At 38.8% G+C, this 17,550-nt stretch overlaps 1 protein-coding gene across 1 annotated transcript in view; it reads right to left on the bottom strand.

Annotated features, from left to right (window-relative positions):
- ARFGEF3 (ARFGEF family member 3) overlaps positions 1-17,550 on the bottom strand; it is a 2,280,599-nt gene that overhangs the window by 346,033 nt on the left and 1,917,016 nt on the right. The window contains exon 30 of the mRNA XM_044087095.1: positions 8,068-8,170. Within this exon, the coding sequence (XP_043943030.1) occupies positions 8,068-8,170 (103 nt within the window). The remainder of the gene's footprint in view (positions 1-8,067; positions 8,171-17,550) is intronic.

Raw genomic sequence — 17,550 nt, 5'->3', positions numbered from 1 at the left:
AATATTATTCATAAAATACTCCATAATCATATGAGTATGGCGTAACAAACACCAGCAACAAATCAAAGAGAATTTTGGTGTTCAACAGAGATTATTACAACCAATGGGACACCAGACCAAAACAGAATTACTGCAGTCTGAACAGATTCAGGACTTAAGGACTGTAGCTGACTGTAGGTGGTTATCAGGACATTCAGTTAAGTTAATTTATAATTCAAAGGATTTTAAAATTTACAATTTTTCAGAAAAATGTATTAAAAATATTCATCATGCTAATGTTTTGTCTACAGGATTAACCTTTGTAACTGCCACAAGGGTGAACATTGTTGATTAGTTGATAGACTTAAAAATATTTACTCGCAAATTGAACTTGTCACTTTGGTTTTCCAATAACAATTCATGTATCAATGTTGATATACCAAGTAAGAGACCAAGTTGTTTTAACTCCCCACTCAACAGCACACTCGAATGTATGAAAGTCTATGAATATATGAAATTAGAAATATTTTGTCTCAATCAAGTAAATATAAGTGTTTCAACATGAACAGGAAGGAAGTAAAAGTGTTTGAAGTTTATACTGACAAAAAGAAAATTCAGGGTCATGAAACCAGACAAAAGGGGTGGGTTAGTCATAATGAATGATTCTGACTATTAAGACAAAATGAAAAATTTATTAACGGGACGAGTATATGAAACATCTCAAAGTGAAATTATGTCAGCTTACAGCAAGACAGATTGTATATTGATGGACATGTTACTTCAGGGATAGATAAAAATGAGTTTGATTACACAGTAAATGAAAAAACAGTCATATCTGGTATATTTGGAGTCCCTAAAATACATAAGAATACAGACCCCTCCCCTTTGCGACCTATCATCGATGCTACCAGATCTAAGACTAATTTTATTGCAAAGTACATGGAACATCTTCTTAAGGATAGTTCAGGAAAGGGTGACTCATATCTGTGAAGATTCATGTAATTCCTTGCTAAAATTAACAATTTAGAGTTTTATTCTGAAAGTATTTTTGCAACTACTGACGTGAATAACTTATATTCAGTGATACCCCATACTGAGGGGTTAAGCTGGTTTGAACAGCAACTGTTTTATTTGGCTGAATTACAAAACGATAAAATTAATCCTTCAGTATTGTTAATGGAATTAGTTTTAAAGAATAATTTGATCTTTTTTTTAACAAATGTTTTTATAAGCAAGTGACGGGAGTGGCAATGGGGGCGGCATGCTCCCCCAGCTTTGCAGACCTTATGACATATTGGGAAAACATGTTCATTTTGTACAGGCAGTATAAACAATTGTGGAGTTTTATACATGTTTGGATGACGTATTTATTTTATGGATCAATATCCAGGAGAAGTTAGAAGAATTTTTAATTTATTTAAACACCACCTGTGAATTTTTAAAATTTAGTTGGAAATTTAATACTGATAAAATCACTTACTTAGATGATGAATTAACTAAAAACATTCCTAAGTCGTGTTTTAGTTCTAACATATACAGAAAAAACACATTGTCGAAGATGTATCTTCACTTTGAAAGTTGGCACCTGTTATTTCAAAAGAAAGCAGTGGTTAAAGGACAGATGGTCCGATTAGCCCACATGACATCAGAGTATAACACCTTCATAACAGAAATAGAAACATTAGTGGAAATGCTTTTGAAGAGGGGATACTCCTTGAATTTTATAACGGATATTAGAAATGAGGTGTACATAAAAACAGAAAACGGGTTTTATGTGCCGATTCTGAATACTGAAAGAAAATACAAAATAATGAATCAATGACAGAAGCAGAAAAATTTATCATAAAGAAAGACATAAAATGTATACCAACACTTATACAGTTGACAGTAAGGCAATAGGGGGATGTCCAATACGCAAATGGAACATTTTTAGAATGGACAGCTCACTATATGCGAAGATGGGTGATAATGCTGGTTTATAGGAAGGGATGCTCTTTCAAAGATTTACTAGAAAGTAATAAAGACAACAGTGAATGGTCTAATAATAAGAAAAAAGGAATGCTTAAATGCAGGTACTATACACAATGCTCGTATATTAAGATGGCAAACAAGAAAAAAAGAATACATGACAGGACATTACACACCCCTGTTAAAACGCCAGGTTTTTGTGATATAAAAAAATGAGATCACAATAAATCATTTCAAAACTTTTCCCACTTTTAATGTGACCTATAACCTGTACAATTTAGTTTAAAAACAAGTCTGTTAGGGGAAAATATAAGACATGTACAATAAGCTGGTTGCATAAGTGTGCATACCCTTAAACTAATACTATGTTGAAGCACCTTTTGATTTAATTACAACATTCATTCTTCTTGGGTAGGAGTCTATCAGCATTGCACATCTTAAATTGGCAATATTTGCCCAGTCTTCTTTGCAAACGCCTTCCAAATCTGTTATATTGTGAGGACATCTCTTGTGCATAGCCCTCTTCACGTCACCCCACAGATTTTCTATTAGATTTAGGTCTAGGCTCTGGGTGGGCCATTCCAAAACTTTAATTTTCTTCTGGTAATGCCATTTTGTTGTTGATTTGGATGTATGCTTGGGGTCACTGTCATGTTGAAAGGTGAAATTCCTCGTTATCTTCATCTTTCTAGCAGACGCCTGAAGGTTTTGGACCAAAAGTGACTGGTATATGGAACTGTTCATAATTCCCTCCACCTTGACTAAAGCTCCAGTTCCAGCAGAAGAAAAGCAACCCCAAAGCATGGTACTGCCACCACCATGCTAAACCGTAGGGATGGTGTTCTTTTGGTGATGCAAAGTGTTGTTTTGTGCCAAATGTACCTTCTGGAATTGTGGCCAGAAAGTTCAACCTTGGTCTCATCATATAACACATTTTCCCACATGCTTTTGGAAGACTTGATGTATTGTTTTGCACATTTTAGCCAAGCCTGGATGTTTTTCTGTGTAAGAAAAGGCTTCCATCTTGCAACCCTACCCCACAGCCCAGACATATCGAGAATACGGGAGATTGTTGTCACATGTAGTACACAACCAGTACTTGCCAGAAATTCCTGCAGCTCCTTCACTGTTGCTGTAGGTCTCTTGGCAGTATCCCTGACCAGTTTTTGTCTCGTCTTTTCATCAATTTTGGAGGGACGTCCAGTTCTTTGCAATGTCACTGTTGTCCCATATTTTCTCCATTTTTTGATGACTGTCTTCACTGTTCTCCATGGTATATCCAATGCTGTGGAAATTTTTTTGTACCCTTCTCCTAACTGATACCTTTCAACAATGAGATCCCTTTGATGCTTTGTAAGCTCTCTGCGAACCATGGCTTTTGCTGTAACAGGCAACTGAGTAAATGTCAGGAAAATCCTACCAGGACAGCTGAACTTTATTTGGGGTTAATCAGAGCCTTTTTAATTGATGGCAGGTGTGTACCCAAGAAGACTGAATGTTGTAATTAAATCAAAAGGTGCTTCAACAAATTATTAGTTTAAGGGAGTGCACACTTATGCAACCAGCTTATTGTACATTTTTTATATTTTTCCCCTAACAGATTTGTTTATTTTTCAATTGAATTGTACAGGTTATAGGTCACATTAAAGGTGGGAAAAGTTTTGAAATGATTTATTGTGCTCTCATTTTTTAGATCACAAAAACCTGTCATTTTAACAGGGGTGTGTAAACTTTTTATAGCCACTGTACTTGTAATTGTGTGCAAGTTGTACATTTACCTATCTGTAAACAATGTCCTGCATTTTACTTAGGAAAAAGTTACTAGGAAATTGAAAATTAGAATTTATGAAAATATGTTCGATATTATAGGTTCATAGGTTGGTACTGGGCTATCTGCCCGAAGGCATATATTAGCCCAGCCAGGTTGTGCGGTATTCACCGCCCCTTTAGTAGTTCCCTAGACCCTTGTACTAACAGCTAGTACCCTTGGCCCCTATCTAGTAGTGCTGTTGGTGTGATCCTCGGTATGAACTTTCTGTTACCCATCCACTCATCAAGGTTCCTCTTGAAGAGTGATAGTGAGGGGCTCTGCCTTATGTAGATCGGGACCCTGTTCCATAGTAAGGGAAGTCTCTGCAAAGGGAATCTATCCCTCCAGCATGTTCTATTCATTGTTTTGTTGAGGTTTATATCCCTAGAGCGTGTAGCACGAGTAGATTTGGTTTTGCTAAGATGGAGCATGTTCAACAATTATGGGTTGGACATGGCTCTGTATGTTAGACAGAGATCGCCTCTGAGAAAGCAGTATGCAACAGAGAACAGTCTTAGCTTTTTCAATTGTGCTGCATAGGGCAACTGTTTGAGGCCAGTAATCCTCTTGGTTAGGTACCTCTGTGGTCTCTCCAGCTGCTGGAGATGTCTAGCCAGGTACATTCCAATTGGTGCATTGTACTCAATAATGGGTCTGATGAGAGAAGAGTAGAGGAGCACCATTACATCCTTAGATCTTGATGCGAACCCTTTCGTGATCAGATGGGTCACATAGAAGGATTTTCTAACCACTTTGGCAACATGGTTATCAAAGGAAAGCTGACTATCTACTTGGGTCCCTAGATTCCTTACTTCTTCTTCAGATTTCAGGGGATTACCTCCTATGTTGTAGTTTGCAGGTACTCTGTTTTTTTCCAAAGGGGATTACTACGCATTTTTTTTTGCATTTAGCTTGAGACCATGGCTTTGACACCATGCATCAGTCTCATTTAGGCCCTTCTGGAGGATCTCCATGTCGGCCGGAGACTCTATTATAGTACCCACTTTGCAGTCGTCTGCAAACAGTCAGCCACAGCCATTCCGTGCTTGCCTGTACTTCTGAGAAGCATATGCCAAACAGGAGGGGCCCCAGGTCAGAGCCCTGAGGCACACCACTCATTACTGGTCTGGATTCGGACATAGATCCTGCTACTCTTACTTTATGGGATCTGTCTGAGAGCCAGTTTGTGATCCATCTTGTGAAGTAAGGGTTCATGCTCAGGCTGGTGAGCTCATCAATAATACCTGAATTGGGAATGGTGTCAAATACTTTAGCAAGGTCAAGGTAAGCTGTGTGTACCTCCTTTCCCTTATCTATAGCCTGAGTAACTGTCTCAAAGAAATCCACCAGGTTCAGGAGGCATGATCTGCCCTTGACGAAGACGAACTGTGTGGGGTCCAGTGACCGGAGGTTCCCAATCTCTCCATTTATGAGTTCCATAATGATTCGGCTCCATAGCCTTACAGATCAGACTGGTCAGGCTTATTGGTCGGTAGTTCCCAGGGTCAGTTTTGGCCCCACCCTTGTGTAGCGGGACCACCATTGCCGTGCGCCATTCTATAGGCACATATCCTGTGGAGAGGCTGAGACTGAACAGGGTATTAAGATGCGGGGTTAATTCCTTTTGCAACTCGCGTATGACACAGCCTGGGACACCATCTGGTCCCATGGAGGCAGTGTTTTTAGCTTTAGATAGAACCTTGTTAACCAACGTATCAGTAATAATTGGGAACAGAAAGCTCACAAATGCACTTTACAGGCATACTTTACAGGCATATTCAACAATTTAATTAACACAATTTTAAGTTTTTGGTGTTAGATGAAGTGAAAAAAGAGTTGAACATGCTACACTTGGACATGCTACACTTAAAGAAATCCCAGTCCCTCCGAGCCACACGCTCCATGGATCTAAACCTTGGCATCACAATAAACAAAACATGCTGGAGGGATAGGTTACTGACCCAGAGACTCCCCAGACTCTGGAATAGACTGCCTATACATGTCAAGCAGAGCACCTTTTTGGCCCTCTTCAAAAGGAACCTTGACAATTGGATGGGGGAAAGGAAATTCACCCCGGGGATCACGTCAGTCGCCCTGCTAGACAGGGGTCCAGGAAGTAAATAGTGTTGGAAGACATAGCTAGGGAATTGTTATGGCTAGGCTTGTACAGGCCCTAGGGCTGATAGCCTAGTACCAACCTATGAAGGGTTTTGTTACAGATGATCATCTTAACAAATGGGAGTTAGAGTGGCAGTTAAGATTTAACGCCACAAGTCATCCAAAGTTGAACGATTGTGTTTTGATTAATTTTGTTTTAAAATTAAGGTACTTAAATGGTGAAAAATGATTAACAAATTCTTGTTTAAAGGTTGACTGGGGTACTCTGAATACTGGGCTAGCAAATAACATGTGACACTATTTAAATCTGTGGTTTTAAAGGTTTGTTAGTTCTGATGAAGTTCCTTGGAAATTTAGGAACAAAAGCACTTAACTATTCTTTAAATAAAGTGAGATTTTAAAAACTTCTTTGTGGTGTTCATTTGCTACGGGTTCGTTTTGTATTAGTTTGTATTTTTCCTGTAGCATTCCAGTTTGTTGCTTACTTTAAAGAATTTGTAAACCAATTACCCCAGTTAAAACTAGTTCAAGATGTGACCAATAGTGTCAGGTCTGAGCATGATAATTCTCCTGACAAGCCAGTCTTTGAGGTTTGTCCACTGCTGAAACATTTCTTAAAATACAACGTTCAGGGTTCCGCTTATGAAGCTCAGAGGCTGATCCAGGAGAATATTCATAGTCTTAAAGCAATAAATAAAGTTTTTATTCTTATTTTTAGGTAAATGGTACATGTGTGTGTATGTATATGAGTTACTTATAACTGGTCAAAAACTCGCATAGAAAAAAGTCAGTATAGTTGACTGAAAATCACCTTATCAAACATACCATCTTTTTTTCCTGTCAGGGATCATTGGTACTGTGGGGAAAGGTGAATTTCCTCTCAGAGTTGGTATATATAGAATTAGCAGGGGTGTGGGGATGTATTTCCCATTATTTATTATCAAAGTTGGTCTTAGAATTTAGTTTATTTAAGCATCTGTAGGCATGTTGGACTTGGTTAAGACAAACATACTCAACACAATATATTCTTTCATGCCTTCAGAGGCATGTTTAAATATTACACATAAAATACTCCATAGTCATATGAGTATTCTCACACTGTATTAAAATAAGTGCACACCACCCGTGCAGCACACAGCTTGCTGGGCTTCAGAAAGTATAGAGGCTGCCTCCCTCCCCTCATTCACCCCCCCCCCATAGCTTCTCCAGCACCCATGCTGCTAACTGACCACTGGTTATCTGAAGCACAGTAAGGGCTTTATTCCTCTGTGCTGTGGGGCTACCATAATATGTACATAGTTTAAACTGTTTCTACACTAATTGTGTATATATATATATATATATATATATATATATATATATATATATATATATATAGATATACACACACACACACATATATATGTGTGTGCGTGCGTATATATATATATATATATATATATATATATATATATATATATACACACACATATATAAATATATACACACACACACACACACACACACACACACACACACACAAATGTATAAAATGCAATATATTTCATCTTATTGCCTTAGGACTTTGGGTTGTGGCTGAAAAAGGTCAATGGACCAGTCCACCTAACCAGTTAATAAACTGGATAAGTTTGTTTGTTTGTGTCTTTCGGTTTTTCCCGGTTAGGTGTCGCCACAGCGGAACTCCGGTCCGCTAATGATTGGCAGTAGATTTTTACGTGCTGGCTTGCCAGGCCTAACGCACAACCTTCACCAAAGGAACGCCCATTCACGCATGTCGCCACACAGAAGACGCTCTAACTGAGAATCGAACGGGCAACATCTAACTGTGAGGCGACAAATTGAATAAGTAAAAAGTAAAAAATATATAACAATGCTTTTATTCTCACTACTGAGTGCAGTTCCTATCATGCAGTTTAAAGTCACAATACAAAATAATATAAACATGCAGTGTACTGTGAGTTAAATGTGCAAAGTGCCTTAAAAATCTGCAGTATACTTGCTTATGAAAAATTTATATCAAGAAAACACCAGTGCAAAAAAAGTTACTTTTGAGCCGTCTTTCATTCTGCAATTTTGAGTAACTGTTAAAATACTAAAATACTGAAAGTGCACTGAAAACGACTAGAGTTTAATTAACACTGAAGTCTGTTTCTGAAAAGTTTAGAATGAGTAGTACATCAGTTTTCCTTTACCTTCACTGGTTCCAAAGTAGCTGAGAAGGCATCCTGCAAGGCACAGCAAGCAAGCCTCCACATTTCTTCAGTGAACACAGGACCAGCAGTAACCAAAACATACCTGTAACATAAACACATTAACTCAACAGTATGAATAACTGAATTGTTTAATGCCTTATCTCTGCACTCTGTGTTAAAATGACCAGAACACACGAATTACTAAGATGTTGAAGTATTAATAGCATAAACTCTTCCTTTATGTTTTCTAAAAAAATCCATGGAAAGAACAGACATGGAAAAAATGACATTAACAAAAACACACAAAAAAGCAACTAAAAAGTGTTAGAAAAATATATAGTAAAAATATGAAGATGAACACCACCAGTGCTGCACAAAGTTAATCGAGTACTAGAACCAGAAACTGTGTGTGATTTAGTTAAGCCTTCTGTGCTTGCATTCTAAGCCTTTTGTATTCTTACCCCACAGTGTGCAATCTCTAGTAGAGCAGTGTGAGAAAGTTAACTGATAACACCCAGTAACTACTGGCTAATCTGTGAGTCTTTAATAAACATGTCTTTCACCACATGCAAAACAAACAGTGGAGCCATCTGACAGCAGGATATGTCAATCAAGTAAGCGAAAACTGAATGCATGGTCTGAAATTACCCTACTTTTCTGTATTTCACATATCGCAATCCTATGCCATGCAAACAGCCAACATACATACTCATCTGGTCAACTGCTCTTTAAAAGCTTAACTATTGGAGTTTTTTCTTCAGATATCCCTAGCTCAGCACATTTTCTTTAAATATACTCCTGCTCTTGGTGGAGCAAGTGCCTCCCAGCATACACGTTGACATCACATACTAAGCTAGATCAGCATGCTCAGTCCTGCGTTGCCAAGTCTGAAAGCAGTACAGTGGGTACATCTTGTTTGCATTTCAGGTATAAACTGATACACTTGCAAACTTACAGGAAAGGATTCAGAAAGACTGCTCAGAGAAAGGTGGATGGAGAGTGAGTAGCAAGTATCCTCTTACAGAGCACCTTCTCAGAGACCAAATGATGTAACTGAATAAACATTTGTTATGTACTGCTGAGATGATACTTTAACATGGCTAACTGCTGTGAAGGATGCCAGGCTTCATAATTAACCATTTCTGAGAGACAAGAACCAGAGGAAGGCCTATAAGGTTAGAGGCTTAGAAAGCCAAGTACTGAAGCACTAAGGTACCAAAGGAGGACCTATTCATGGAATCAGTCTGAGCAACACAGTTTGGTGAAGGTGTAACCAATGACCAAGTGGCTATAGGCACAAATTATCAAGAATGAACACATTCCTGAAACAGGGATGTGGAATAAACCACATCTGTAGTGAACTGGGCTCTTGACAGAATCAAATCAAAAGGATGTTGGTAACTGGAAGTAAATGATGACGTGGTTCGCAATCCATTTGGTTATCTATGGTTTACCACAGTCAGGCCTTCCTTATCCACAGCACAGAAGACAAACACCTGGTCACTCTTCCAGAATTCATACGCTCTTATGTACACTTTGAGATAACTGTGCAAGTTAAATGTATGAATGGCACTTTGTTCTCACTGATAGTCCCCTGAAAAGAAAACAAGGAGCAAAACAGGTTTTAAGACAATTTTGATACCACTTTCAAGGTTAGTCTTAAGAACATCTGATCCTTGTGAAAGACCACACAAAATTTGTTAAAAATCAAAACTTGCATCTCTGACATCCTATGGTACACATAACCTTTTAGGAGATGCATGTCAGATCCCTTAAACCAGCCAGGCTGAACAGGGGATGGGTGAAACTGTCTACCATAAAGAATGTCTCAGACTATAAAAGGATTGCTCAAAGGTGGGCGGATTGGTTCAAAACCCTTTCTAGGAGCTACTTGGTAAGCCAGCACTGGATCACAGTTCTGCATTACACAAGGCTGATATGGTAGAAACATTCATCTTGAGTATGGAAAAACTAAGGCACAAGTCAAACTGTTGTCTGAGACAGGTCAGACTGTCCTGCAAATGGCAGTGAATGCCTCTTTTCCCAGATGGATAACCTCTTCTACTTAGCAATAAAGTTTGAATGAATGGAATGTTTTGTGGCAGCTTTGACCAAATCAAAGACTTCCAATGGAAGATCTTGTAGGGTCAAGGAATCTAATGTATTATCCATATCTGGCAGTAACATTAGATATCACCCAAAAAACAGGGAATTCTATGGTTTGCACAGAGATGGGCCGATGTACGTCCAGTAACTTTAGAGACTAACTCCATCCCATTCTTAGCCATCTGGCAGTGATAAGAATGAGTTGCCATTTTATTTGAACATTTCTAGTAGGTATGAAATCAGAAAAAAAAGATGAAAAGACACGTAATAACTTTCTTCACCACAGAAAAGTGAAGGTTCTATCAAGTGTCACTGTCTTACTGGACCAGCCAAAAAAAAAAAAAAAAAACTGGGAGAGATCTATATTCTCCCATGTGAAAATCAGCTCAATGAGAGTGTCTCAGTCCATTAAGATTCCGACCTAAAAGGAATTCATTACCATCAATAAATAATAAATAAATAAAAAAAATCAACACCAGAACAGGAATGGAACTGTCACTTTATTCTGTTCCATACAGACTACTCACAGGTGATTTATGCTTTGCATATAAGGCAATCTTTGACCCTGCTTTACTGGAAATGCTGCATATCTGCAAGTCAAATGATACATGGGTTACTCGATCTAAAGACCTTAACCTGGTATGTGACATTAACAGAACCTAATAGAGGGACAGAGTTGTCTCCCAGAGGTTATCAAACCTTTGGAATGGACTCCTACTTCATGCCAAACACAGCACCTCATTGGGCCTCTTCAAAAGCAATTGGGACGATTGGATGAGTAACTGTAAATTCACCCTGGAAATTGCACTTGTGTCCCTCTTGGACAGGGGCAATTAGTGCTGATCATGGAAATAAGGGTAGACCTTGGTTAAACTTGTAAGGACCCTACGGCCATTAGTCTAGTAACTTCCTATGATCGTATGAACTGTAGCTGAAGGAGTTCGCCTACAAGCTCACTTCAGCCAGTGCGTGCACAGCTATGAGAAATAGTGTACGATCAGACCCACACTGACTCTCTGCATAGGGGCTATATATGTATTCAGTCTTGCTTGTGCATGCATCATACGAAGGCCTGGTGGACAGACTGGACAAAGAGGCTCTCTGGTTTTAAATCCCACTGCAAAGCTTGCAGGTTGAGAAACCCCAGCCTTAGCTTGAGAAGGTTCATGTGTAACCCCCCTCCCCCACACTTGTGATTTCATTTGCCCTAAAATGGGGTACAGCCCTGGACAGCTCTCCAATCTGCAACTGAAGCATCTATCATTAAGGAGTGCGAGGGGTTCAAATGAAATAAGGGTAAACCACAGTGAGTACGGTGGGCAGAATTCACTACTCTAGATGCTGCTGAGAGGAGACCAACAGAATTTCTATGATAATGTGATGACTCAGTACCAAACTAATAGTTATAAAAGGCCAGTGACAGTGTGATTACTACACCCACTAACGTCTCACTGACCTCTGTGTCACCATCATTTGTGTAGATGAATGGGACAGTGAAGGCCAAAAGATGCAGCAGGGTAAGGGTTCCACACTTACTTTGCATTTTTACCTAGGCAGCCAAAGCCAAGACTTCCTCTGCCAATTCTGAAAAGTGCTGAATAGCTTCACCCCAATAAAGGAAATTCTTTGCACAAAGATAAGAGGCAACCTTTCTCAAGTTTATGGTTATGGCAAGGACTTCCAACCACTGAAGGACTTAAGCAAGTGATAGCTATACCATAATAGGGCCACCAACAGCCAATCATTAATGAAGAGAAACACTAAGATTTCCTTTTTTTCTGTAAAGGTCTCCATCATGAAAGTAAAGCCCTGGTAATGAGTCTAGAGTGAGAGAGCACACCAAATGGAAGCTCTAGATGTAATGAAAAGTGGAGCTATGCAGAGTGAACTTAAGGAGTTTCCTATTCAGACCTTAGATGGGATAAGTCAGAAAAAACTTACATTTTGGATGTGTCTTCTGAAGTTGCTAAGGTCAGAAGGACTTGGGAATGTCTCTTTTTTTTTATATCGAGGGATAAGCAGGAATACCTAACATCCTCTCTTTAAACTGAAAACGCTGTATCATTTGTTTGAGGTGTACAGTCTACATATGTTGCATTAGTTCTGCTGGGTTCATAGGTGTTTACTAGGTTAACGACCACAAGGGCCTTTTTAAGCCTAGCTATGCATCCTAAATCTCTGACAAGTTCTGATACCCTTGATAAGTGAAAGCAAAGGCATGGAAGAAGAACCATTTACAGGTTATTTGCGTCCATTAGAGACATGGGTGTCAAACCAGGGATGAATTTCCTGTTTCCCATCCAATTGTCCAAGATGCACTTGAACTGGGTTAGGGAGAAACTCTGTTTCACATGGATGGGAGCCTGTTCCATAGACGGGTCTTGGATATATATACTGCTCTTCTCTCCAGATCCTCCTTATTATATAGAAAAGGAAAGGTTCAAGTCTTTAGGGTAATTTCTGGTGCTGTTTGTTTGTTGTAGATATGCAGGAGGTCCAGTTTTGGGGGGTCTGATCCCTGCCTGCATGCCATAGATCTCCCCCTCAAAGCTCAGGAGACAGAATACAGGGATAGGGGCCTGGAGGGAATCTGCCTTGAGGCAGTCTGCATTGCCCTGTATTCTTTCCTGTGAGGAACCTCTGTGGACATTCCAATTTGTTGGATATGCTGGTTAGGAACATACCAAAGGGGACATTGTACTCAATGACAGGTCTGATGAATGCCAAATACAGTGGAACAATGACTTCCTCGGACTTAGATGCCATACCTTTGTTTATAAGTTGCACTAGGATAGACCCAGCTGGCATACTATAATGAAGATGAAATCACTGACCTCTTCTTCTTAACTTTCCACTGTAGAATTTCAATCCGGATCAACTCAAGATCATAACTTTTCAGCGCATTACACATTCAGTTAGGACTTTCACTGCAGGCAAAGCATAGAGACTTCTCTGCTGACAGTCTATTCCTGGCCATCCTGAGAGTGCTTGAGTTCTAATAACTAGTGTCCCTCCTGGAGCTTTTGCTGGTAGGTGTGCTCAGGACTATGCAGAGTCTTAGCAGAATGGAGGATGCTCCTTGAAATGTGAGTTGCAATCTGCAATCATGCAACCAGCAGCAAGAGTCTTCAATCCAACCAAAACTCACAGAAGAAAGAAAGAGCCAATCATCAAAAATCAAGATTCACAGAAGAACAGACACTTCAAGTTACATCATCCAGCAGAGATGCAATCTTTTTTAAACTTTTTTTTTTTTTTTTAATAAAATCACCACATTTTAAACAATGACATGAGTACACATAATGAGTTTATATTTACTTTTTAAATTTTTAGTTATGATTTTGTTATTTTATTTCACATAAAACCATATGTTCTTTTTTTTTCAAGCTCCATTGCTTTAATTGCTTTAATTGCATATCATCCTTCAAAAACATTCCAATTTATTTTGTTTCTACTTCTCCTGCTCCTTTTATTTATATTCAATTTCCTTTTACAATAAACTCTCTCATAATCATCCACCCTTATTCTATTTCATTTGCAATATTCATTTATTTAATTATTCTTTTCTTAGACTTTTACACTTATCTTTAGTCCATTAATTTGGCAACCAATAGCGATAAATTTTAGTAAGGTCTTTATACAGCAATTTCTTCATCAAATTTTTTTCTCATTCTGCATTCAATTTTTTTTATTTAATAATATTTTTTTTAAATTTCAATCATTCTTTTTATATTCTGCCAGAATTCTTCCTGCATTTTTTCCCTCATTTTTAAGCATAAATTTGCCCACAGATTTGGGAAATCCAGCATTTGCTGTCTGATATGAAAAAATCCTTTTTATCTAAAACTTCACAAAAAACATTGAATTTGTTTTTTAAGTACTTTACCAATATCATAACATTGTACCAATGTTGCCTTCCATTCCCTTTTCCTAATAGTTTCTTTCCTTCCTCTCCTATTCATTTTAATTCATCTTTCTAAAATTTCTTAATAATTATGGACTTTTTTTTTTTTTTTCTTATCTTTTCATTTTTTTAACAAAATTTTGGTTTTAAATAACAAACTCATGTTCCACCAAAGCTGGTCTTTCATTTAGCAAACCCTTTTCACTCACCAGCTTCTTTCTCTTTCTCTCTTGTCTGGGAAGGCAGTCTTCTCTCGCAGGCACTCAAAAATTTCACTCTTTCAATGTTTGTCTTTTCTTACTACTTTTTTTTTTTAGTTTTTCTTTTTTTCTTTTTTCCCTTTACTTTTCTTTTATTCACTTCAGCATTCTGTAATAGCTTGCTTGCCAATTATACTATGCTTGCACACATCTTCATTGGTAAAATCTCCTTACTTAGTTCAATTGTTGGCTTTCTTAGTTCTTATATCTTCTTTCTGCTGATTGCTTTTCTATATTATGTATTCTATATTATTACTGTTATTCTCCTTAAACACCTCTCCCTTCACCTCCCACTGCCCTCCCATCACTCCTTTTTTCCCCACCTCATTTTCCATCATCATTCCTTTTCCTGAAAATGCCTTAAATGAAATGCGTCCTAATGGTATAGTCCATAAATATCTCTATCTTACAACAGTCCTTCTTAAACAGGATATTCCTAGATAGAATCCTCTTTAACCAATCAATTTTCTCCTATTTCCTCCCCTTTAAACTTAAATAAATTTATTAAATAAATTCCTTAATTATCCATCATACATATGTACACAATTGTACATCTGTCTAGAAAACATCTGGGACAAACTGAAATTATGCTTATATGTTTCTATCTAATCATATACAATATATTTCCATAATCTCCATAGTTCTTTTGTTTATGTATTATCTTTTGTTTATTTCTTTCTTCTCTTCCCTTAGCATGAATTACAGAGTCATTTTTTATGCATGCAGCTAATCATAATAAATATATATACCTATAACTATGAAGCAATACCAACAACCATAGTCAGTAGCTACATATAGCATAGACTCCATATTTCATTTATTTCTTTCATTTATTTACTTTTAAACTAAACTGAAAATGTCTCTTCAACATGTACAACATGCTTTCTGGAATATCAAATAAAAATATTATTTACAAGTAAAGCTAACTTTTCTTGACTACTTTTCTTGACTACTTTTTTACATTTTGAATTAACTTTGACTAGGAAGCCATGACCATCTCAAAATGTTCCTTAAAACCAAAAAGACATCATCCAGATGAACTGCTTAAAAATATCATTTGCAATTAAAGCAAACTTTTCTGATTACCATAATAGCTGCATCCTTGAATTTGAGGGTCCCTTACTTTTATTTACTTATTTATTTTTTGCTAATGGCTCTAAATATAATGCAAGTAACAGTGGGGGACTGAGGAATTCCCTGCCGGGTTCCTCTCTTCAAACACAGCTTCTAAGAGAGGAATCCGACCACCTTAATTCTTGCTTCTGACCCTTCATAAACCTTGTGATTAACCTTATTATTCTATCAGGTTAAGCAAATGCTACCATTGTTCACAGGTTCATAGGTGTGTACTAGGCTAATGGCTCTGGGGCCTTTACAAGCCTAGCCATAGGATTACCCTGGCATAGTGTCACCCGACCTTAGTTCCCACAGCCTCTGTTGAGTAGAGCGACTGGTGTTATCCCGGGGTGAATTTTCTGTTTCCCATCCACTTATCAAGATTTCTCTTGAAGAGGGTCAGTGAGGTGCTCTGCTTGACATGTATGGGAAGTCTGTTCCATAGCATGGGCAGTCTCTGGGTTATGAACCTGTCCCTCCTGCATGTTCTGTTAATTACGGTAATGAGTTTGAGGTCTCTGGAGCGTGTGGTGGGGGGGATTGGGATTTCTTTAGATGTAGCATTTCTAACAGAGCTTGGTCAGACATGACTTTGGAAGGCAAGCAGAGATTGCCTCTAAGTAGGCGATATGAGACAGAGAATAGTTGGAGTTTTTTTGAGTCTGTCCATATAGGACAAGTGTTTTAGACCTAGGATCCTCTGTGAGGTACTTTTGCGGCCTCTCCAGTTGATGCAGATGTCTAGTGAGGTACATGCCAAATGGGGCATTTGCAGCCTCTCCAGTTGTTGCAGATGTCTAGTGAGGTACATGCCAAATGGGGCATTGTACTCGATGATTGGCCTAATGAGGGAAGAGTAGAGGGAGACAATAACCTCTTTCTTCCTGGATGCAAAACCCTTAGTAATGAGATGTGCCACATAGAAGGGACTTTCTGACCACAGTGGCAATTTGGTGATCAAAAGAAAGGTTGCAGTCACCCTGAGTTCCCAGATGATCTATAACATCTTCTGTGTTCAGTGGACTACCATCGATATGGTAATTCATGGGAACCAGGTTTTTCCCAAAAGGGATGACGACACATTTTTTGGCACTGAGCTTAAGGCCATGGTTATGACACCAGTTGTTGGTCACAGTGAGGCCCATTCTGTAGGATGTCAACATCACTTGGGGAGTTAATAGCTCCCAACCTACAATCGGTTGTGAAATTTGTCAGCCAGAGTCCCTTTGTGCTATCCTGGATTTCAGAGAAGTAGATACCAAACAGGAGAGGACCCAGGACCGAACCCTGTGGGACTCCACTCGTGACTAATCAGCAGTCTGACTTGGAGTCAGCTCTGTGGGTTCTATCTGTGAGCCAGTTTGCAACCCACCTAGTGATACAGGGGTTGATGCCAAGCTTAGTGAGTTTTTCTATGATTCCTGAGTGGGGAATGATATCAAAAGCCTTGGCCAGATCAAGGTAGGCTGTAGGAACCACCTTGCCTTCAACCACAGCTCTGGTGACTGACTCAAAGAAGTTAACCAAGTTGAGCAGGCATGATCTACCCTTCACAAAACCAAACTGTGTGGGATCCAGAGTTTGGAGATTCCCTATATCCTTGTTTATTAGGTCCACGATGATGCATTCCATAGCTTTGCATATCAGACTCGTCAGGCTAATGGGGCGATAGTTCCCAGGGTCTGTAGTCGCTCCTCCTTTGTGGAGAGGGATAACTGTAGCAGTGCGCCATTCGGCAGGGACAAAGCCTGAGGTGAGGCTGTGATTGAACAGAGCACACAGGTGAGGTGCCAGTTCACTCTGTAGTTCATGTAGAACACAACCAGGGATATTGTCAGGTCCCATAGAAGTTGTATTCTTGGTCTTGGACAGTGCTGTTTCAACCTGTGCAGCAGTAATACTGGGTGCCTGGCAATCTACTGGCATTGTGATTGTCCTTTGTGGGGGGGGGGGGGGTTAAAGTTGGCACTGAATCTGTTGGCCAGTATACTGGCAATATCTGTTGGCTCGGTATAGGCGGTACCATTGTGCAGTAGCTCAGAGCAAATCTGGGAATTGCTGTGGAGATTCTTTACATAACTATAGAAGGCCTTGTGG

Source organism: Protopterus annectens, chromosome 1.part1 (assembly GCF_019279795.1).
Source record: "Protopterus annectens isolate FY-2018-M chromosome 1.part1, PAN1.0, whole genome shotgun sequence".
Taxonomy (NCBI): Eukaryota; Metazoa; Chordata; order Ceratodontiformes; family Protopteridae; genus Protopterus; species Protopterus annectens.
Note: the sequence above shows the minus strand (reverse complement) of the source record. Positions and strands in the feature narration are given on the sequence as shown.